The sequence below is a fragment of the Rissa tridactyla genome, chromosome 4, assembly GCF_028500815.1.
Source record: "Rissa tridactyla isolate bRisTri1 chromosome 4, bRisTri1.patW.cur.20221130, whole genome shotgun sequence".
NCBI lineage: Eukaryota > Metazoa > Chordata > Aves > Charadriiformes > Laridae > Rissa > Rissa tridactyla.
Window position 1 is genome coordinate 94,507,871 of NC_071469.1, and position 14,903 is coordinate 94,522,773.

The window sequence follows — 14,903 nt, forward strand, 5'->3', positions numbered from 1 at the left end:
GGCAGCCGAAGGTGAGCGGAATTCCTGGCACAGCCTGGCCTCAAACAGGGCTGGCCCCATGGTCCTGTGCGTACGGGGGCAGCAGGGCACCGGCTGCGGGCCCAGGGCTTGGGTTGTGGGCAAACTGCCTTTGCAGTAGGATGGGACAGGGCTGGGACAGGGACAGGCTGTCTTTGCCCTCTAGGGCAGTGTAATTCTGTGCCTTATCCCACACTCTACAGGGCAACAACTTGACAGTACCAGCCCTGCACGATTCTGCAGGGCTGCCTCCACTCAACGGTCACCTCCAGGACAAGAAGCAGCACAAAACAAAGCAAGGATTAGACTGACAACCTTTAAACAAATAAAATTATTTCTGTTCTGTAGCAAAATTAGTGCCAAGCACCAAAGCCTTCCTGGACCACAAGCTGTAGAGCACCACACAGAGTACAGTGATCAGAGGAGCTGGGCACTCTCCTAAGGCTCAGCTGCTCCTGGAAGTCTTTAAGCCTCAAAGCAACGGGCACTGCCTTCTTAGAGGCCAAAGCGGGCTGGGGTGCGTCGTGGCGTCAGGGGTTCCCCCTGCTCCTTCCGCCCAGGGGTGTAGATTTTAGTAGATCTGCCAGGAGAGGACAGGGGTGATTAGTGGAATGTGCAACCTTTCCTTGCACCAGAACACCCACGGGGAAGTTGGGATTCTCCACGCAGCTCACTACTCCCACTCTTAAGGAGGCAACCCATGGCCAGGCAGGGCCAGCACCTACCTCACGCTGCCCAGTGGGTTACGGCGCTCCTGCTCCTCCCGACGGGCACGCAGCTGCTCCTCAGCCAAAGCCATCTCTTCCTCCATGGCAGACACTTCCTCCTTGGCACGGCGGCGGTTCTCCTGGAGCAAAGCAGAAGCAGGTCAGAGACAGGCAGAGGGCTGGCCAGGAGCAGACTCTCTGCAAGGCTACAGGCCTGTTGCCTCCATGTCAAAGCACACACACACTGCACTAAAACAGGCATGCAGCGGGCCTGCTGTCTGCCAGCTCATCCTGGACAGGAGACTCACCTGGCGTGACTTGCCAGCATGTTTGATACTGTAGAACATGGGGCCCAGCTCTGCCAGCCACTCTCCATCCACAGCAGTGACACACTGCATGTATTCCTGCAGGGAAAGAAGGAAAGGGTAGCGGGATGGCACTCTCAGGGCCTGGGCACCATTTCTAGAGCCACGGCAGCTCTCTCCCTCCCCGACTTTTCTCAGGCTGGGACTATACACCTTCCAGACAATTCCTCCTGGCCTCAGAAGCTGCTATGGGCTGGACTTGGTGAGACCGCAAAGAAGTTCAAACATGTCCCACATAGGCCAGGAAAAACACTGGGAAAGGTACAAACAGGGCTCTGCAGATGACACAGACATGCCTAGTTGGTACAGATGAGATAGGCTGAGAACCGCCCTTCTGACAGATCCTAGTATCACAGCAAAGCCCTCCCATCTCCCTCAGAGCGCTCCTCACCCTTCTTGGTAGCCCTCAGCTCAAGCTCACCTTGGTGGTCATGACCAACTCATGATACACAATGTAATCTGGTGTGTAGCCCATGCCGAACAGAGAGCTTGTGGGGTGCAGGTGGCAGGGCATGCCTGTGCGGATGTTCACATACTCCCCAATGCCCTGCAAAGACAAGTGTGGTTAGCCCACCACTTCATAGACAGGGCCTCTCAGCCCCCAGACGAGCACAGACATCTCACCTTCAGCTTTGCAGCTTGATGGAAATACGCTGCACAGATGCACTTCCTGACAACATCCCAGTCAGTACCACAGGATGCTAAGCTCATCCGCTGCTGCACCATAATGTCCTTGAGCTGGGCACGCACCTCCCGCACCTGCAAAGGTGTGTGGCAGTCAGACCCCTCTCCTGCGTAAGGCTCCCTCCCCCAGCCTCTCTGCCACAGCCTCACCTTCCGCATGGCCTTGGCATGGATGAAGTGCTGGTTGCACCACAGTGTGGAATAGCTGTTGTTCTTCCACTGCAGGTAAACATTCAGATAAGTCAAGTGATCACTCTCTGGAACAGCAAATTTCTCCCGCACTTGATCACTCTCCTCCTCTCGGCCCTGAAGGGTAAGCAAAGAACACAGGTTAGTCAAAGGTCAGAGTAAAGCCCCAAACTGCTGAAAGAGCAAACAGGTACCTTAGGCCGATAAAAGATGGCAGGCACAGACAACATGGAGACAATGAGCAAGATCTCAGAGCTGCAACCCATGTCGCAGGAGACAATGAGCATTTTGGAGAGTGCAGGATCCAGTGGGAACTCCACCATGAGACGTCCTGTTGAGGTCAGACCACCTGTAGGAACAGCATAGGGATCAGCAGCTGGGCAGGTCCTGGTCCCATGGATTGACAGCTTATCCCAGTAGCCAGTACCTGTATTATCCAGGGCCCCCAGGATCCACAGCTGGTACATGGAGTTCAGCATGTTGTCCTCAGGAGGCGGATCCATGAAGTGGAACTGCAGCAGGTCCTGCACACCCAGGGACTTGAGCAAAAGCACTACATTGGCAAGGTTGGTGCGCTGGATCTCGGGCACCGTAGTTGTCAGCAGCTCGTTCTTGTAGGCACTCTGGGTGTAGAGCCTGGGGAACAGATGCCAAGAGCATGCTCCTCCCGTTCAAGCCACTGCGTTCCTTACTGACTCACCAGCTGTTGCCCAACCCAGCCAGGCATGGCACGGGGCAGCAACTCTGCACTCAGCCAGGCCATCCAGCAGGACCACAGGGAGGAACCTCGACCCTGGCCAAAGTGTGGCCTCCCCAGCACATAAGGATGCCTGGGCTGCAGTACAGCGTACACCCCTCTCAAGCACAGTCCTTCCCTGGGTGCAGGCCAGTCTCAAAGCAAAGCCTTGAGAAAGCTGCCTTTGGCTTGTCTGTTATCCTGACAGAAAAAAGGGTGGAACAGCCACAAGTGAAGATGGGTAAGGGAAGAAACCGGAGTACATCCATGCCTCTGCAGAGGTGCTGGTTCCAAAAGAGAAGACCTCAAGGCCTGCCTACTGCCCTCATCCCCACAGAAGTTCAAAGTAATGAACAGCTCCAGTGAGGGGGAAAAGAAAAAAAAAATATAACCTGTTGCCAAGCTGCAGATATGACAGAACACCAGTGACATTCCTACCTGAAGCAGTGGCCTGGGCCTGTTCGTCCAGCTCGGCCTGCCCTCTGATTGGCATTGGCTTGACTGATGGGGTAGATCTGCAGCGCATCCATGCCTATACGGGGGTTGAAAACCTGCAGAGCACAAGAAGAACAGACTGAAGCAAAAGGAAGTCTGGGTCACTACCACAGAACTCCGTCAACCCAACCCTAGAGATGACAGACGTAACAGTACATGAAATCTTGGCTTACCTTCAACTTGCAGTAGCCAGAGTCAATCACAAACATGATGCCATCCACTGTCAGTGAGGTCTCTGCAATGTTAGTGGCAACAATGCACTTCCTGACCCCATCCGGAGCCTGCAAGCATACTGCACATCAGTCAAATCCCTGGGCAAGGGCGTCTGCAGCACTGAGGAAGAGTGCAGAGCAGCAACACAGAACCCAGGAGGACAGGAGTGACTCTTGGGAAGTGGAGCAGGGGCACATGCTTTCTCTCACCCTCACGTGCAATACAAAAGGCATGTCTGAACCTTTTACTCAGGCTCAGCAGTCCTCCCTGCACTAGTTTCCCCTGTCCCCACTCCTACCACAGAGCACACATCAGCACCTTCTGGAAGATCTTGGCCTGCAAGTCCGATGGTAGCTGAGAATAGATAGGCAGTACAGCAAGAGCAGGTGCCTTCTCTAGCTCCTCAAGGTGCTCCACAATTTGCTCTGAGGTCACCTAGACACAAAGAGGGGTGTAAACATAAGATTAAAATAACAAGGGGGTAGAACAGTGCCTGCCCTTGCAGCTCACCTCTATGTCCTCCTGGCCAGGCATGAAGACAAGGATGTCCCCAGGAGCACCAGACAAATGGACCTGCAGGGCTTGTTTCACTGCAGCCTCCACATAATCCTCTTGTGGGGTCTGAAAGGCACAGCCCAGGTTACAGACATCAATAATCTCACCTGCCCCATCCTGTGTGCAAGACTACTCCTTGTAGTAGTAGCATGGCTGCTCCTCCTGTCTTCTCTGTCCACCACAGAGTACAGTACACCCAAGTCACAATGCCCTCCCATCACAACAGAGCTTCCCTCTGCAACATTCACCATACCTTGCTGAAAAGAATATCAACAGGGAAAGTGCGCCCAGGAATGTGGAAAATAGGAACGTTCCCAAAGAAGGATGCAAACTTATCTGCATCCATAGTGGCTGAGGTGACAACAAGCTTCAGATCTGAGCGTCGGGCCACCACCTAGAAAGCAGATGAAAGGAACAATAAGGAAGGGACATTTGTGCGTGGCTGCAGAGACAAGGGCACAGGACAGAGCTTCTGCTGTATTCTAGAGGCAACGGCCACTTACGCCAGGGAACACAGATGTGATATCATCTGTGCAGTTAAATACCTGCCAACCTCAGTCCGGGAAGCCATAAGCAACAAAAATCTCTCTACCTAGAGTTTCTGACAGTTAGCCCGCAAGCCTCTGGCAGCACTTACAGGAGATTTAACCCCTTGGAACCAGAGACCAGGATGTTGGAGCAATAAGTGCAGAGATGTGGCAGCTCTGCTTCCCTCTCCCAGACCTGGTAGAGAAGGGCTGTCCCTGCCAATACTCTGCTCGAAGACCAGCTCATGTGCCCTATGCTGCTGTCCTCCAGTCCAGGCTCACACACACCTCCCGAAGCAGGCCAAAGAGCACGTCCGTATTGAGTGAGCGCTCATGTGCCTCATCCATGATGATAGCACTGTAGTTGTCCAGGTCAGCCTCTCGCAGTGACTCACGAAGAAGGATTCCATCTGTCATGTATTTGATCACCGTTTTTTCGGATGTGCAGTCCTCAAAGCGGATGGCATAGCCCACCTGGGAGGGCAGAGACACTAATAAGTCTTCCAACAGCCCCGTGCACCCACTGTCATCAGGCTGCACCCCTGCACCCACTGCCAGACTCACCTCCTCGCCCAGATGCACCCCCATCTCTTCACTGACCCGTTTGGCAACTGACATGGCCGCCACTCTGCGAGGCTGGGTGCAGCCAATCATGCCATAGTCAGTGTAGCCATCCTCATGGAGGTACTGTGTCAGCTGAGTCGTCTTCCCACTCCCCGTCTCCCCCACCACAATCACAATGCTGTTGTCTCTGAAGAAAGGGAAAAAGTATTTCTTCACACACCACAAAGAAGGGCTTTTGCATTCACAGCCCTGACTGGCCACCCAAGTGTCATCTTACTCAAGTGGGAGAGCTGCCACCAACCACACAAAGCAATGGGCTTTGTGTCTGGAGGGTACAGCTTCCAAATGCACCATGTATCTAGAATTTCCCACTTGGGTTCCTGAGATGTAGGCCAATGCCCCGGGGATGCTCTATGACCAGCTCCCTAGCAGCCATACCTGAGGATGGAGAGAAGCTCCTGCTGCACAGCAAAGATGGGCAGATATTGTCTCTGCTCCAGGATTGATTTCTTCTTGGCGAACTCGCTGCTGGCTTCACTTTTTTCTTTCATGTGTTCGGCAAACTTCTGCTCAGTCCTAAGAAAACACCAGAAGTCCTGGAACTGCCTCTCCATACACTTTGTTATGCCTCCAGCACCCGTCACTGGCTAAGCAGGAGTAATTCAAAGCAAGCTCCTACTTGTAATCCACTTTGCCATCTTCTGTCACCATCTCATCCTTCTCCTCTTCTTTCTTGATCCCCATAATGTCTCCCAGTTTTGTGCCTGCCAGCTCCCAGTGCTTGTGCTGAGCCTGGAAGGACGGAGAGCAGCATAACTTTGCTACAGCAAGCACTGACAAATCATTCTTCTCCAATCCTACCCACAAGACTAGGAGAGAATATTAGCCCCACGAATCCCCAATGCTACAATGCAGAACATACGCCCCATTCCTACATCAAGCCCCCCTCTTCCAAGCGAACTCGAACAGACCTTTTAGACACTGGTCTGGATACAGAGACATGATGCACATGCACAGATTCAGGCACAGGATGACCAACTGCCTCCTAAGAAAATGGTTCCAGCTGCTGACTCTTCCATTAAATTTTAACTTAAACCTACACAAATCTGAACAAGAGATAATCTTCCTGCTCTTGATGAGCGCTCACAGGCCTCTCTCCCAGCTCGCTGTTTGCTCTCTCAGTTTAGCTTCCACCTCCGTCTCACTCATAGCATATGCAGCTCAAATCCAGCTCAGTTTCAATTTACAAGGAACACAGCTGTGCTTTCCTCACAGCTACAACACAAGCTTTGCAGAAAGTCCCTAGAAAACACCCCCAAAAGCTAATATGCTACCTTGCTGCATACTCCTCCTCACAACTTTTCTGCTGAGACATGACAAGATATATCTTGCTGCCATACTGACTGTTCCTAAGCTACCTTGCATTCTTCCACCTTCCCTCTTCTCCCATGATCCAAATGTCCTTTGGATCAGACTCCACTACACAAGTGCACAGTGATTCACGTCCCACACAGTGCCTGAGGGAATCATACCACAGCAGCTGCTTATGAGACAATGCAATGAGCTGGGCTGCCACGATATCCCAGATCATAAAAATACGAACTCCTTATCGCCATTGCTGCCAAAGCCTGTATTCTGCAAACTCCAAACAAAGCCTGTGAGGCACTACAGAACATGTACAGTGGGGTAGTAAGCCAAAAAGTCACAGCATACCCGCTTACGCTCCTTTTGCTCCCTGTGCTTCCGCACCAATTGGCTGCCTTTCCGGGCTATGATGGCCAAATCTGAGGTGGCATCCTTGACAGGGATGACTGGCTCTGGCTAGAGGAAAGAGGTATTGCTTCAGTACAGAGAGCTCACTCTTGTGGGGCTCCCTGCCACCAGCACCTTCAGCCACAGTCTCTACCTGCTTGGTGAAGACAATCCGTCCATCTAGGAAAGGGGGCACTAGGTTGTGCACCAGCAGATGCACTTTAGCAGAGTTATCCTCCTCAAAATCTTCATCCACTTCAATTCGATGAACCACACCACTGGTCAGCATGCGGTTCGTCTCCCAGCGCTCATTATCCTGCAGGAAACAACTTATCAGAAAACATAGAGAAGCCCCCCAGGAAGCCTGAGAGATCACACCAGAACACTGAGCTCAAGTTTAGGCCCTGCACTGACAATAGGATGAAACTGATAGCTCCAGCGTAGGGAGCTTGAAAGTAAGCACTAGGGAAGAAACAGTAACTGGAAGCAGCAGGGTATGACAAATACATTTGTTTCACATGGCCAACAGGATTGTCTCCAAGGAAATGTAGGACAGACATTGTCCACAAGGCCCCTACCATACTCGGAATAAGCCAGGAAGCCTGGACGTAATCCTGCTCATGTGCTGAGGGAAGCAGCCCCCAGCATCCACTGTGCCAACAGCAGACAATCCTAGTAACCTAATTCACACCCCAGAATAGCAGGACCATAGCCCTCTGCACTTCTGCTGCCCTGGACACTGCGATCCACCGCAGTCACTCCGATTGCGAATTCTGCTCCACACAGGAGATGCAGGGCTGCACTTTCTCGGGGAGCTTAACAATAGTTTCCCTGTGAGCCCTCATTCAGTCTGGGCCAGGACACAGACTGTCATCCTCCATCCGAGAGCAAGGGCCCAGCCTTTGCTGCCAGCAAGCGCATCTCTCAAGGGGCAGTGAAACAAGCAGTGCCCACGTGTTCAGAGCAGCTGACCCCGCATCTCTCTCCTACCTCATTGATCTGCCGCCGCTGTGCTGAGATGCGCTTCTGCTTCTGCTTGTGCAAGTGCTGCTCGCGCTTTTTCACGTACTCCTCAGAGGAGTAGGCCAAGGGGTTGTGAAACTCGTCGTAGCCCTCATCCATCATGTACCAGTCCCTGTCGGCTTGCTGGGAGGGGAGAGGTGCAGCCCTGAGCTCTGCCGGCCCCGCTCCCAGGGCCGGACCCTCCCGCCGCTCCCGGTTTGGCCGCCGGGGGGAGCCCGCCCCCCGCCCCCCCTCGCCCTGCTGGCCAGCGGCGGCCCCGCGGCCCAGCCCAGTAGCCCCGAACCCGCTGCCCGGCCCGCTCCTCGCCCGCCTTCGGGCTCTCACCCGCTGGTCGTCCTCCCACTGCTGCCGCTCCTCCTCCGTCTCAAAGGCAATGCCCTCCTCCCCGTCTGCATGCCGCCCTGGAGAGGGTGAGCCGGTCAGTCCGGCTGCTCCAGAGGAAATCCTAGAGCCCTTCCAGGGCAAGGGGACTCCCCTGCTGCCCACCCTAGGCAGCCCAGCCCAGGCTCCTCACCTCTCCCTCTAGACAGCCGAGGCGTGGACCCCAGGTGTTTCCGGTCGTCAGCCCACTCGTTGTATTTATATGATGGGGTGGGCAGTGGCGTCTTATCCGAGTACCTGCTCCTCACAGACCTGAAAAAACAGCATGAGGGAGGAACTGGTGCCCACAGCCAGGCGCTACTCTTACACACACCCTCCCCTTTCTGCAGCTCAACATAGGCGCAGCCCCAGGCACTGATACCTGTCCCGGTCTCTCCGGTCTGTGTCCCGCAGCGATGATGCCCGGTGGCTGCGCTCTGAGTCTCGATAGGAAGGCGTGGGTGAGGGAGATTCCCACTGTGAGCGGCGGGTACTGCTGCAGCCACTATCATCTTCCTCCCAGCTAGAGCGAGACGGCGTGGCTGCATCTAGCAGAGGAGATGGGGTTTGACACCTGATGTTCAAACAGTGACCCCAGGCACCTGGAGCCACCTTACACCTTCTAGAAAGGAGCATGAAGAGAGGGTACCCATTTGCCCTCCCTCTAAGAGAAGGGGCCAACCCAGCAATTCCAAGAAAAATTGTCAAAGGACCACCTTTCTAACACATAGACCCAGAGTAGACCCCACTGCACAGAGATCAGCCAGATTTTCACACACACAGAGCTGGCAGATTGCTCCCAGACCCAGGTCAAGCTAGGAGTTTTATGCTTGCCCTAACCACAAATATTAAAAGATACAGGCTTTACTACCCACACTTATCCTGACAAAACCAGCAGGAAACAAACAAAAAAAAAGTACAAGCCCCTTCCTGTTAGGTCTCACATGAGAACTCTTACTGGGTCCCACTCCTACCTTTGGGCCGATGTCTGGGACTCTCTGGTTCACTCCTCCTGCTGCTCCGCTCCGATGAGCCATCTCTTTCTGACCTGCTGCTATGACGACTTCTGTCCCGCTCCTCTGCAAAAAAAATGTAAGATCAGGCGCCCAGTGCACAAACGGGCTTCCCAAGTCTGCTTCAGAAAACAGCACAAACATTAGCTAAGGACTACAAACAGCCTGAGGGAAAAGCCCAAACCCTAAGCAGGAAGAGCCACAAAGATCTTTGAGCAGTTACCGCGGTCCCGTTTACGATCATGGTCCCGATCCCTGCGTTCCTTCTTTCGTTCCTTTTCCTCCTTGGAGGACGCAAAGACACCATGTTCCCGACGCTCCCTTTCCCGCTGTCGGCTGCGTTCCCAAAACTCCTCGCTGACACCCCCTGTGTAGGAAGGCGTTTCCACACGGACAGAACGGTAATGCCTGGAAAAGTAGAGCAGAAAAGCTCAAAAGTGATGAGAAATAGCTGGCCTTCGACTTGTCTCATACAATTGCAGTTTTAACCTCTGCTATAGCAGAAGCTTATAGTTAAAAGTGCTCTCTCCATCCTTTGCTAACAGCCCACCACGTCCGCTCTCAGAGTCATGCACTTCTCAGCAGGCCACTGCCTCCAGGCATAAGGAAGCAGGCAGGCAGTCTCACAACTAGGATGGCTGGTGTTTGCAGGCCTAACACCATCTAAAAGCACTCCTGCCCATAACGCCTCAGGGAAGGCACCAGTGAAAGAGCTTTTCCCGGACCTTCTCAGATCTACAGAGATGCCCCATCGTCCACCCCCAAGGAGATCTCCAGGCCTCCTCACCACACAGGAGGTTATGGCCCTGCCTCTTGCAGAGCGCAGCCCCTGCAGAAGCTGACAGTGCTCGTACCCTGCACTCATGCTCGTTCCTCCTGGTGTGGACACAATGGCTGTGAAGCACCCAGTGCCATCACCAGCACGGGGAAGCCCCACGCTGACCCTACCTGTCCTTGCGAGCATTCCGGCTGCTCCAATCGGTCTCCTCATTATCATCCTCCTCCTCGGGGCTGCCCGCCTCGTCACGGCCCTCTTCCCAGTCCTTGTAGGAGGAGACCCGGGACCGCTTTCCACCGGCCGCCTCCTCCTCGCGTTCTCGTTCCCGCCGCTTCTGGGCCGCCAGCACGTCCAGGCCCAGCAAGGACGCCCGTGGCGCCGGCGCCTTGAAGACGTGCTGCTCGGCGGCGGCGCTGCGGTTCCGCAGGACCAGCCCGCCGGCCTCGGCGTCCGGGCTCGTCCCCGCCAGCCGGTGCAGCGACTCCTCGCTCGCCTCGGCCATGGCCATCACCGCCGACCGCTACCACGCCTGGCTGGGCCGGGCGGCCGGGCCGCGGCGGGCACCCATGAGGCCTGCGAGGCACAGGTCAGCGGGAGGGTCGGTACCGGAGGGCTGCCCCGGTCTGCCGCTCCTCGCCCCGCTCCCACAACCCCCACACCTGCTCGCAGTTGCCTCAGCGACCGTAAACTAGCTCCCCGAGCGCCGCCATGGCCGCCCCACAGTGCTCCGCCAGACGAGCCGCTCTAGCCCACTTGCACCATAGACGTGGCGGCCAGAGCCTATAGGGGTAGCAACCACCATAGAGTCCAACCACCTCTAGACAAGACACGCTACGCGTCCCTCGGAGGACTTCCGGCGTGCAGATACCGTAGGTGGTCACGTGGCCACGGGACGACTTCCGGGTGGGGAGGGCGCGGCCGGAACACCCAGGGAGACCCCCAGAGACAGCGGGGTGCGAACCCCGCGGACACCCCGACACCCGGGCGGAGGGAAAGGAGAACAGACACCCCCCACACGCGGGGGGCATGGGGACAATCCCAAGGACACCCCCCCCTACACGGGGAGGGGAGAACCCCACAGGTACCCACACACACACGGGAGGGATCGGGGAGACCCCCACAGACACCCGGCCCAGCCTTACGGGAACTCGCAGCGGCGATCGCTGGCCCGTGCCCAGCTGGATGTGGCAGGCCAGCAGCAAGGGCGCCAGGCAGAGCACATCAGCCTGCTCCAACGAGCAGAGTCTGCTTCCAGCAGGAGCACAACCGAGGGGCAGCACGGCGCGGAGGGGACAGGCACCGACACTCTTACCTACCCCAGGGTGACAGTGTCGCAGGGAGGCCACCCCAAAATCGTCTGGAACATGGGGGGCCAGCCCCAGCCCTGAGCCATCGAAGCCTGGCCTGGTGGGGGTCTCTCTAGAGCCCCTCCTGCCCCTCGGACTCTCCAGTCCTTCAGGCTCAGGACGGACATCTGTGTGTGGCCCCAGACACCCCAGAAGGAGCCTTTCCATCCTGTGCAAGCTTCTTCTCATCTCATGGGGCACCTGTTCCCCTAAACAATGCAGGGCTTGACACCTCTGGACCAGCACCAGTCATACGCATACAGGGGGCGATGGGGGGAAGAACCCCACAGAGCCCCAGGCAGCCCCTGCAGACAAGGCCCCTCCGCCACCCCCCCAGGGGAAGCCCTGCAAGGACCCCACAGGCACCCCCTCCAAGGGGCAGGTGCACACACAACGCTAACCCCCACGCACAGACACACGCAGGCACGCCCCCGTAGCGCCATGCACAGACAGAGCCTGCAGCTGGGTGTGGAGCAGTTTTATTCCCCCACAGCCCTGCCTCAGCCGGCCGCCACCGTCTCCTTGACCCAGTCCAGGACACGCTGCACATCCACGTATACACCATATTTGGAGGCCGTGCAGGTCTTGTCATAGCTGAGGATGCCGGCCACGTACCAGGTGTCATCATCGGGGTCCTGCACGGCAAAGGCGCCGCCGGCATCCCCGTAGCATGTATCCTCCCGCAGCTCACTCATGCCCACACAGAAGGTGTCATTGCTGAGGATGGGGTGGACCCCGTAGGACTTATTCCGTGCCTCGTAGTACTGCCTGCACTTCTCGCCCTCTGCCACAGGCAGCATCACATACTTCAGCATGTTGGGAAAGGCAAAGGTGGCACCTCGGCCCCAGCCTGAGACGTAACCCACCCGCCCTGGACGCACGTAGTTCTTCTGGGGTAGGCAGATGGGCATCACCTCCTCTCCAAGGAGCACCTTCTGCTTGAGCTTCAGCAGGGCCAGATCCACAGCCTCTGGGTAGCCGGGGTGCAGCACCACACGCTCGATGTCCAAGGAAAGCTGCTTCTGGCTGCCCAGGAAGAGCTGCAGCGTAGGGGCGATCTCCTCTGGCTTGGTGTCCTCACTGTGGTTCAGGTAGACATTCTTGCCCGTGGTCAGCAGCCACTGGTCACCAATGAGTGTGGCCCCCACGGTGAGGTTGTGGCGGGTCACTAGCCGGCCCTGCCAAGGGAAGCTGCCCTTCCTAGCCAGCAGGCCCCCGATGATGCGCTGCATCTGCCTGGGGGGGTTCTTCGGCTTCCCACACACTGCATAGGGCAGAGCAGGGCTCTGATGAGCTGTCTGAGGCCGGCAGGCGCCAGCTGCCTCCTGGCCCATAGCAGCCCCAGGGAGCAGCACTGAGGATCGGGGTTGCGAGGAGCCCGTTCAGCTGCCCAGGCAGACCCCTCACAGCCTCCCACCCACTCTGCCCCTTGCAGCCCCAGCCCCTGCTGCTCTGCGCTCACCTGGCTCACAGACAGGCACCTCCTTGCCAGCTTCAGGGCTCACCCACGCGTGATCCTCATCACACTTGTATGTGCCTTTGGAGGGAAACCAGAGTTAGCACCCCTGCCCCGCAAGGCGGGGGATGGACCCCACAGCCAGGGAGGTGCAGAGGTACCTGCAACTCCCCAGGGCTTGGGGGAGTGGGGGTAGCTACTCGTCCCCCCCAGGAAGGTGGGAAGGTGGAGGGGAGCTGCATCATGCAGCTTCGGTGCAGCCCCATGCATCCCCTGGAGCTGGGGACAAGCCCCGTCCCTGGGTGCTGTGCCCGTGCCGCATGCCTCACCATCACCGGAGCCACGCAGCTGGTAGTACGGGTTGCAGCGGTACTTGATCAGGTGCTCCACATAGCCATGTTCAATCTCCGCAGGCTTTGCACAGCTCCACTCTGCAGACAGAGGATGCTCAGCTTCCCAGAGGACCCAGCCCAGAACATCGCGCCCGGCTCTGGCAGGTCCCTCCCCAGTCCTGTCCTCCCTGCCCCATGCCTGCTCCCTGCCAAGCTGTCCCTGGCTTCATCTGAGCCCCAGTGCTCCCACCCTTGCCCTGGAAGGTACCGGAGGCAGTTGCAGTCTCCAGCACAGTCCAGGCCAGGCCAGCAATCAGCAGCACTGCAGGTCTGCAGGGAAGAGAGGGCACACTCAGTAGAGAAACAGCCTGGAGAAGTCACCTGGGCCATACCTGGACCCTACTGCTGTGGAGGATGTCTGCAGTGTTGGGACCCAGAACGTTTCAGTCCCAACGCAGCTCCTGCCACAGCCCACCGCAGGGCCAGGTCCTCAGCCAGGCAAGGCAGACAGACACAGCACCGAGTATGTGCAGGGACGTGCCAACAATGCTCACCCCATGCTTGTAGCTCCCTCTCCTCACAGCAGCCTCCTCTGCAAGCCGATGCCGTTCAGGGCTCCCTCCTGATCCCTTTTATTGCCACCTCCCTCGCCCTGGTGCAGACCTGTGTGCTCCCAGACCTCCTGACCTGCTGTATGCAGCCAGCACCTTTCCCAGCAGGAGGAGCACAAAAAGCCCCACCTGGCTCACAGCCGGCCTGGCAGAGGCTCCCGGGAAGCCTGCCCAAGCCCCCATGGGAAGCCAGTGCGCCAAGAGTTTCTGGGATTTTGCAGCTACAAATATGCAGGGAGGGATCTGGCTGCAGACGCTGGTGCCCTGGCGCTGTGACACCAGCTGAGGTTCACAGAAAGCAGAGACAGCCACTGCTCCCTGCAAAACTGCCCTGTGCCACCACTTAGAGCAGTCCCTGTGGGGGCACGCGGCAGCCCCACGGGGTGCAGGCAGCCGCCCCGGTGCTGGCAGGTGAAGCTGGGGCACAGGAGCCATCCCATCCTGTGCCTGGCTGTGCCCACCACCGGGGCACACCCTGACAGACACAAAGGTGGGGTGCAGCAGGGCTCGGGGCTACCAGAGCCCTGGGCAGTGCCAGCCCGGCTGGCCTAGGGGTGCAGCATGTCCCATGCCAGCTCACTGCAGGCTCTGAGGGACTGCGGCCAAGCTGACCTCTTCCCACAAGCACCCACCCCTTCCTGCCCAGCAGGCTCCAGCCCTGCTTCCCGGCAGCCCCCGTCCCCTCGGGTGCAGGTTGTTTGTCAGCAGAGGCCAGGGCCCAGCCCAGCCTTACGGGAACTCGCAGCGGCGATCGCTGGCCCGTGCCCAGCTGGATGTGGCAGGCCAGCAGCAAGGGCGCCAGGCAGAGCACATCAGCCTGCTCCAACGAGCAGAGTCTGCTTCCAGCAGGAGCACAACCGAGGGGCAGCATGGCGCGGAGGGGACAGGCACCGACACTCTTACCTACCCCAGGGTGACAGTGTCGCAGGGAGGCCACCCCAAAATCGTCTGGAACATGGGGGGCCAGCCCCAGCCCTGAGCCATCGAAGCCTGGCCTGGTGGGGGTCTCTCTAGAGCCCCTCCTGCCCCTCGGACTCTCCAGTCCTTCAGGCTCAGGACGGACATCTGTGTGTGGCCCCAGACACCCCAGAAGGAGCCTTTCCATCCTGTGCAAGCTTCTTCTCATCTCATGGGGCACCTGTTCCCCTAAACAATGCAGGGCTTGACACCTCTGGACCA

At 57.4% G+C, this 14,903-nt stretch overlaps 2 protein-coding genes across 2 annotated transcripts; both read right to left on the bottom strand.

Annotated features, from left to right (window-relative positions):
• Positions 1 to 334: 334 nt before the first annotated feature.
• On the bottom strand, positions 335 to 10,829 carry DHX38 (DEAH-box helicase 38). Its single transcript, XM_054200012.1, has 27 exons — positions 10,639 to 10,829; positions 10,150 to 10,552; positions 9,425 to 9,609; positions 9,163 to 9,267; positions 8,571 to 8,736; positions 8,343 to 8,461; positions 8,153 to 8,229; positions 7,796 to 7,951; positions 6,960 to 7,121; positions 6,767 to 6,874; positions 5,733 to 5,845; positions 5,492 to 5,629; positions 5,054 to 5,240; positions 4,778 to 4,963; positions 4,216 to 4,356; positions 3,918 to 4,028; positions 3,726 to 3,842; positions 3,368 to 3,475; positions 3,138 to 3,250; positions 2,391 to 2,599; positions 2,158 to 2,312; positions 1,925 to 2,080; positions 1,715 to 1,849; positions 1,512 to 1,637; positions 1,034 to 1,129; positions 744 to 865; positions 335 to 598 (listed from the first exon to the last, which is right to left on the bottom strand). The coding sequence occupies exons 2-27, from the start codon at positions 10,485 to 10,487 to the stop codon at positions 514 to 516; spliced, it is 3,714 nt and encodes a 1,237-aa protein (XP_054055987.1). The 5' UTR covers positions 10,488 to 10,552; positions 10,639 to 10,829; the 3' UTR covers positions 335 to 513.
• A 953-nt stretch (positions 10,830 to 11,782) lies between these two features.
• On the bottom strand, positions 11,783 to 13,856 carry LOC128909461 (haptoglobin-like). The gene is made up of 5 exons (XM_054201160.1): positions 13,668 to 13,856; positions 13,382 to 13,443; positions 13,111 to 13,212; positions 12,788 to 12,862; positions 11,783 to 12,589 (listed from the first exon to the last, which is right to left on the bottom strand). The coding sequence occupies exons 1-5, from the start codon at positions 13,670 to 13,672 to the stop codon at positions 11,826 to 11,828; spliced, it is 1,008 nt and encodes a 335-aa protein (XP_054057135.1). The 5' UTR covers positions 13,673 to 13,856; the 3' UTR covers positions 11,783 to 11,825.
• Positions 13,857 to 14,903: the final 1,047 nt, after the last annotated feature.

What these genes read in the sequence shown, in the direction of transcription:
- DHX38 (XM_054200012.1), bottom strand. Translation starts at nt 10,487, where the DNA reads ATGGCCATGGCCGAGGCGAGCGAGGAGTCGCTGCACCGGCTGGCGGGG. An exon ending in TCTTTGGCCTGCTTCGGGAG is followed by an intron (nt 4,357 to 4,777) that starts GTGTGTGTGAGC and finishes TCTGCTTTCTAG; the next exon opens with GTGGTGGCCCGACGCTCAGA. An exon ending in GGGGGCCCTGGATAATACAG is followed by an intron (nt 2,313 to 2,390) that starts GTACTGGCTACT and finishes CTGTTCCTACAG; the next exon opens with GTGGTCTGACCTCAACAGGA.
- LOC128909461 (XM_054201160.1), bottom strand. An exon ending in GCTGCGTGGCTCCGGTGATG is followed by an intron (nt 12,863 to 13,110) that starts GTGAGGCATGCG and finishes TTCCCTCCAAAG; the next exon opens with GCACATACAAGTGTGATGAG. An exon ending in GGTGCCTGTCTGTGAGCCAG is followed by an intron (nt 12,590 to 12,787) that starts GTGAGCGCAGAG and finishes TGCCCTATGCAG; the next exon opens with TGTGTGGGAAGCCGAAGAAC.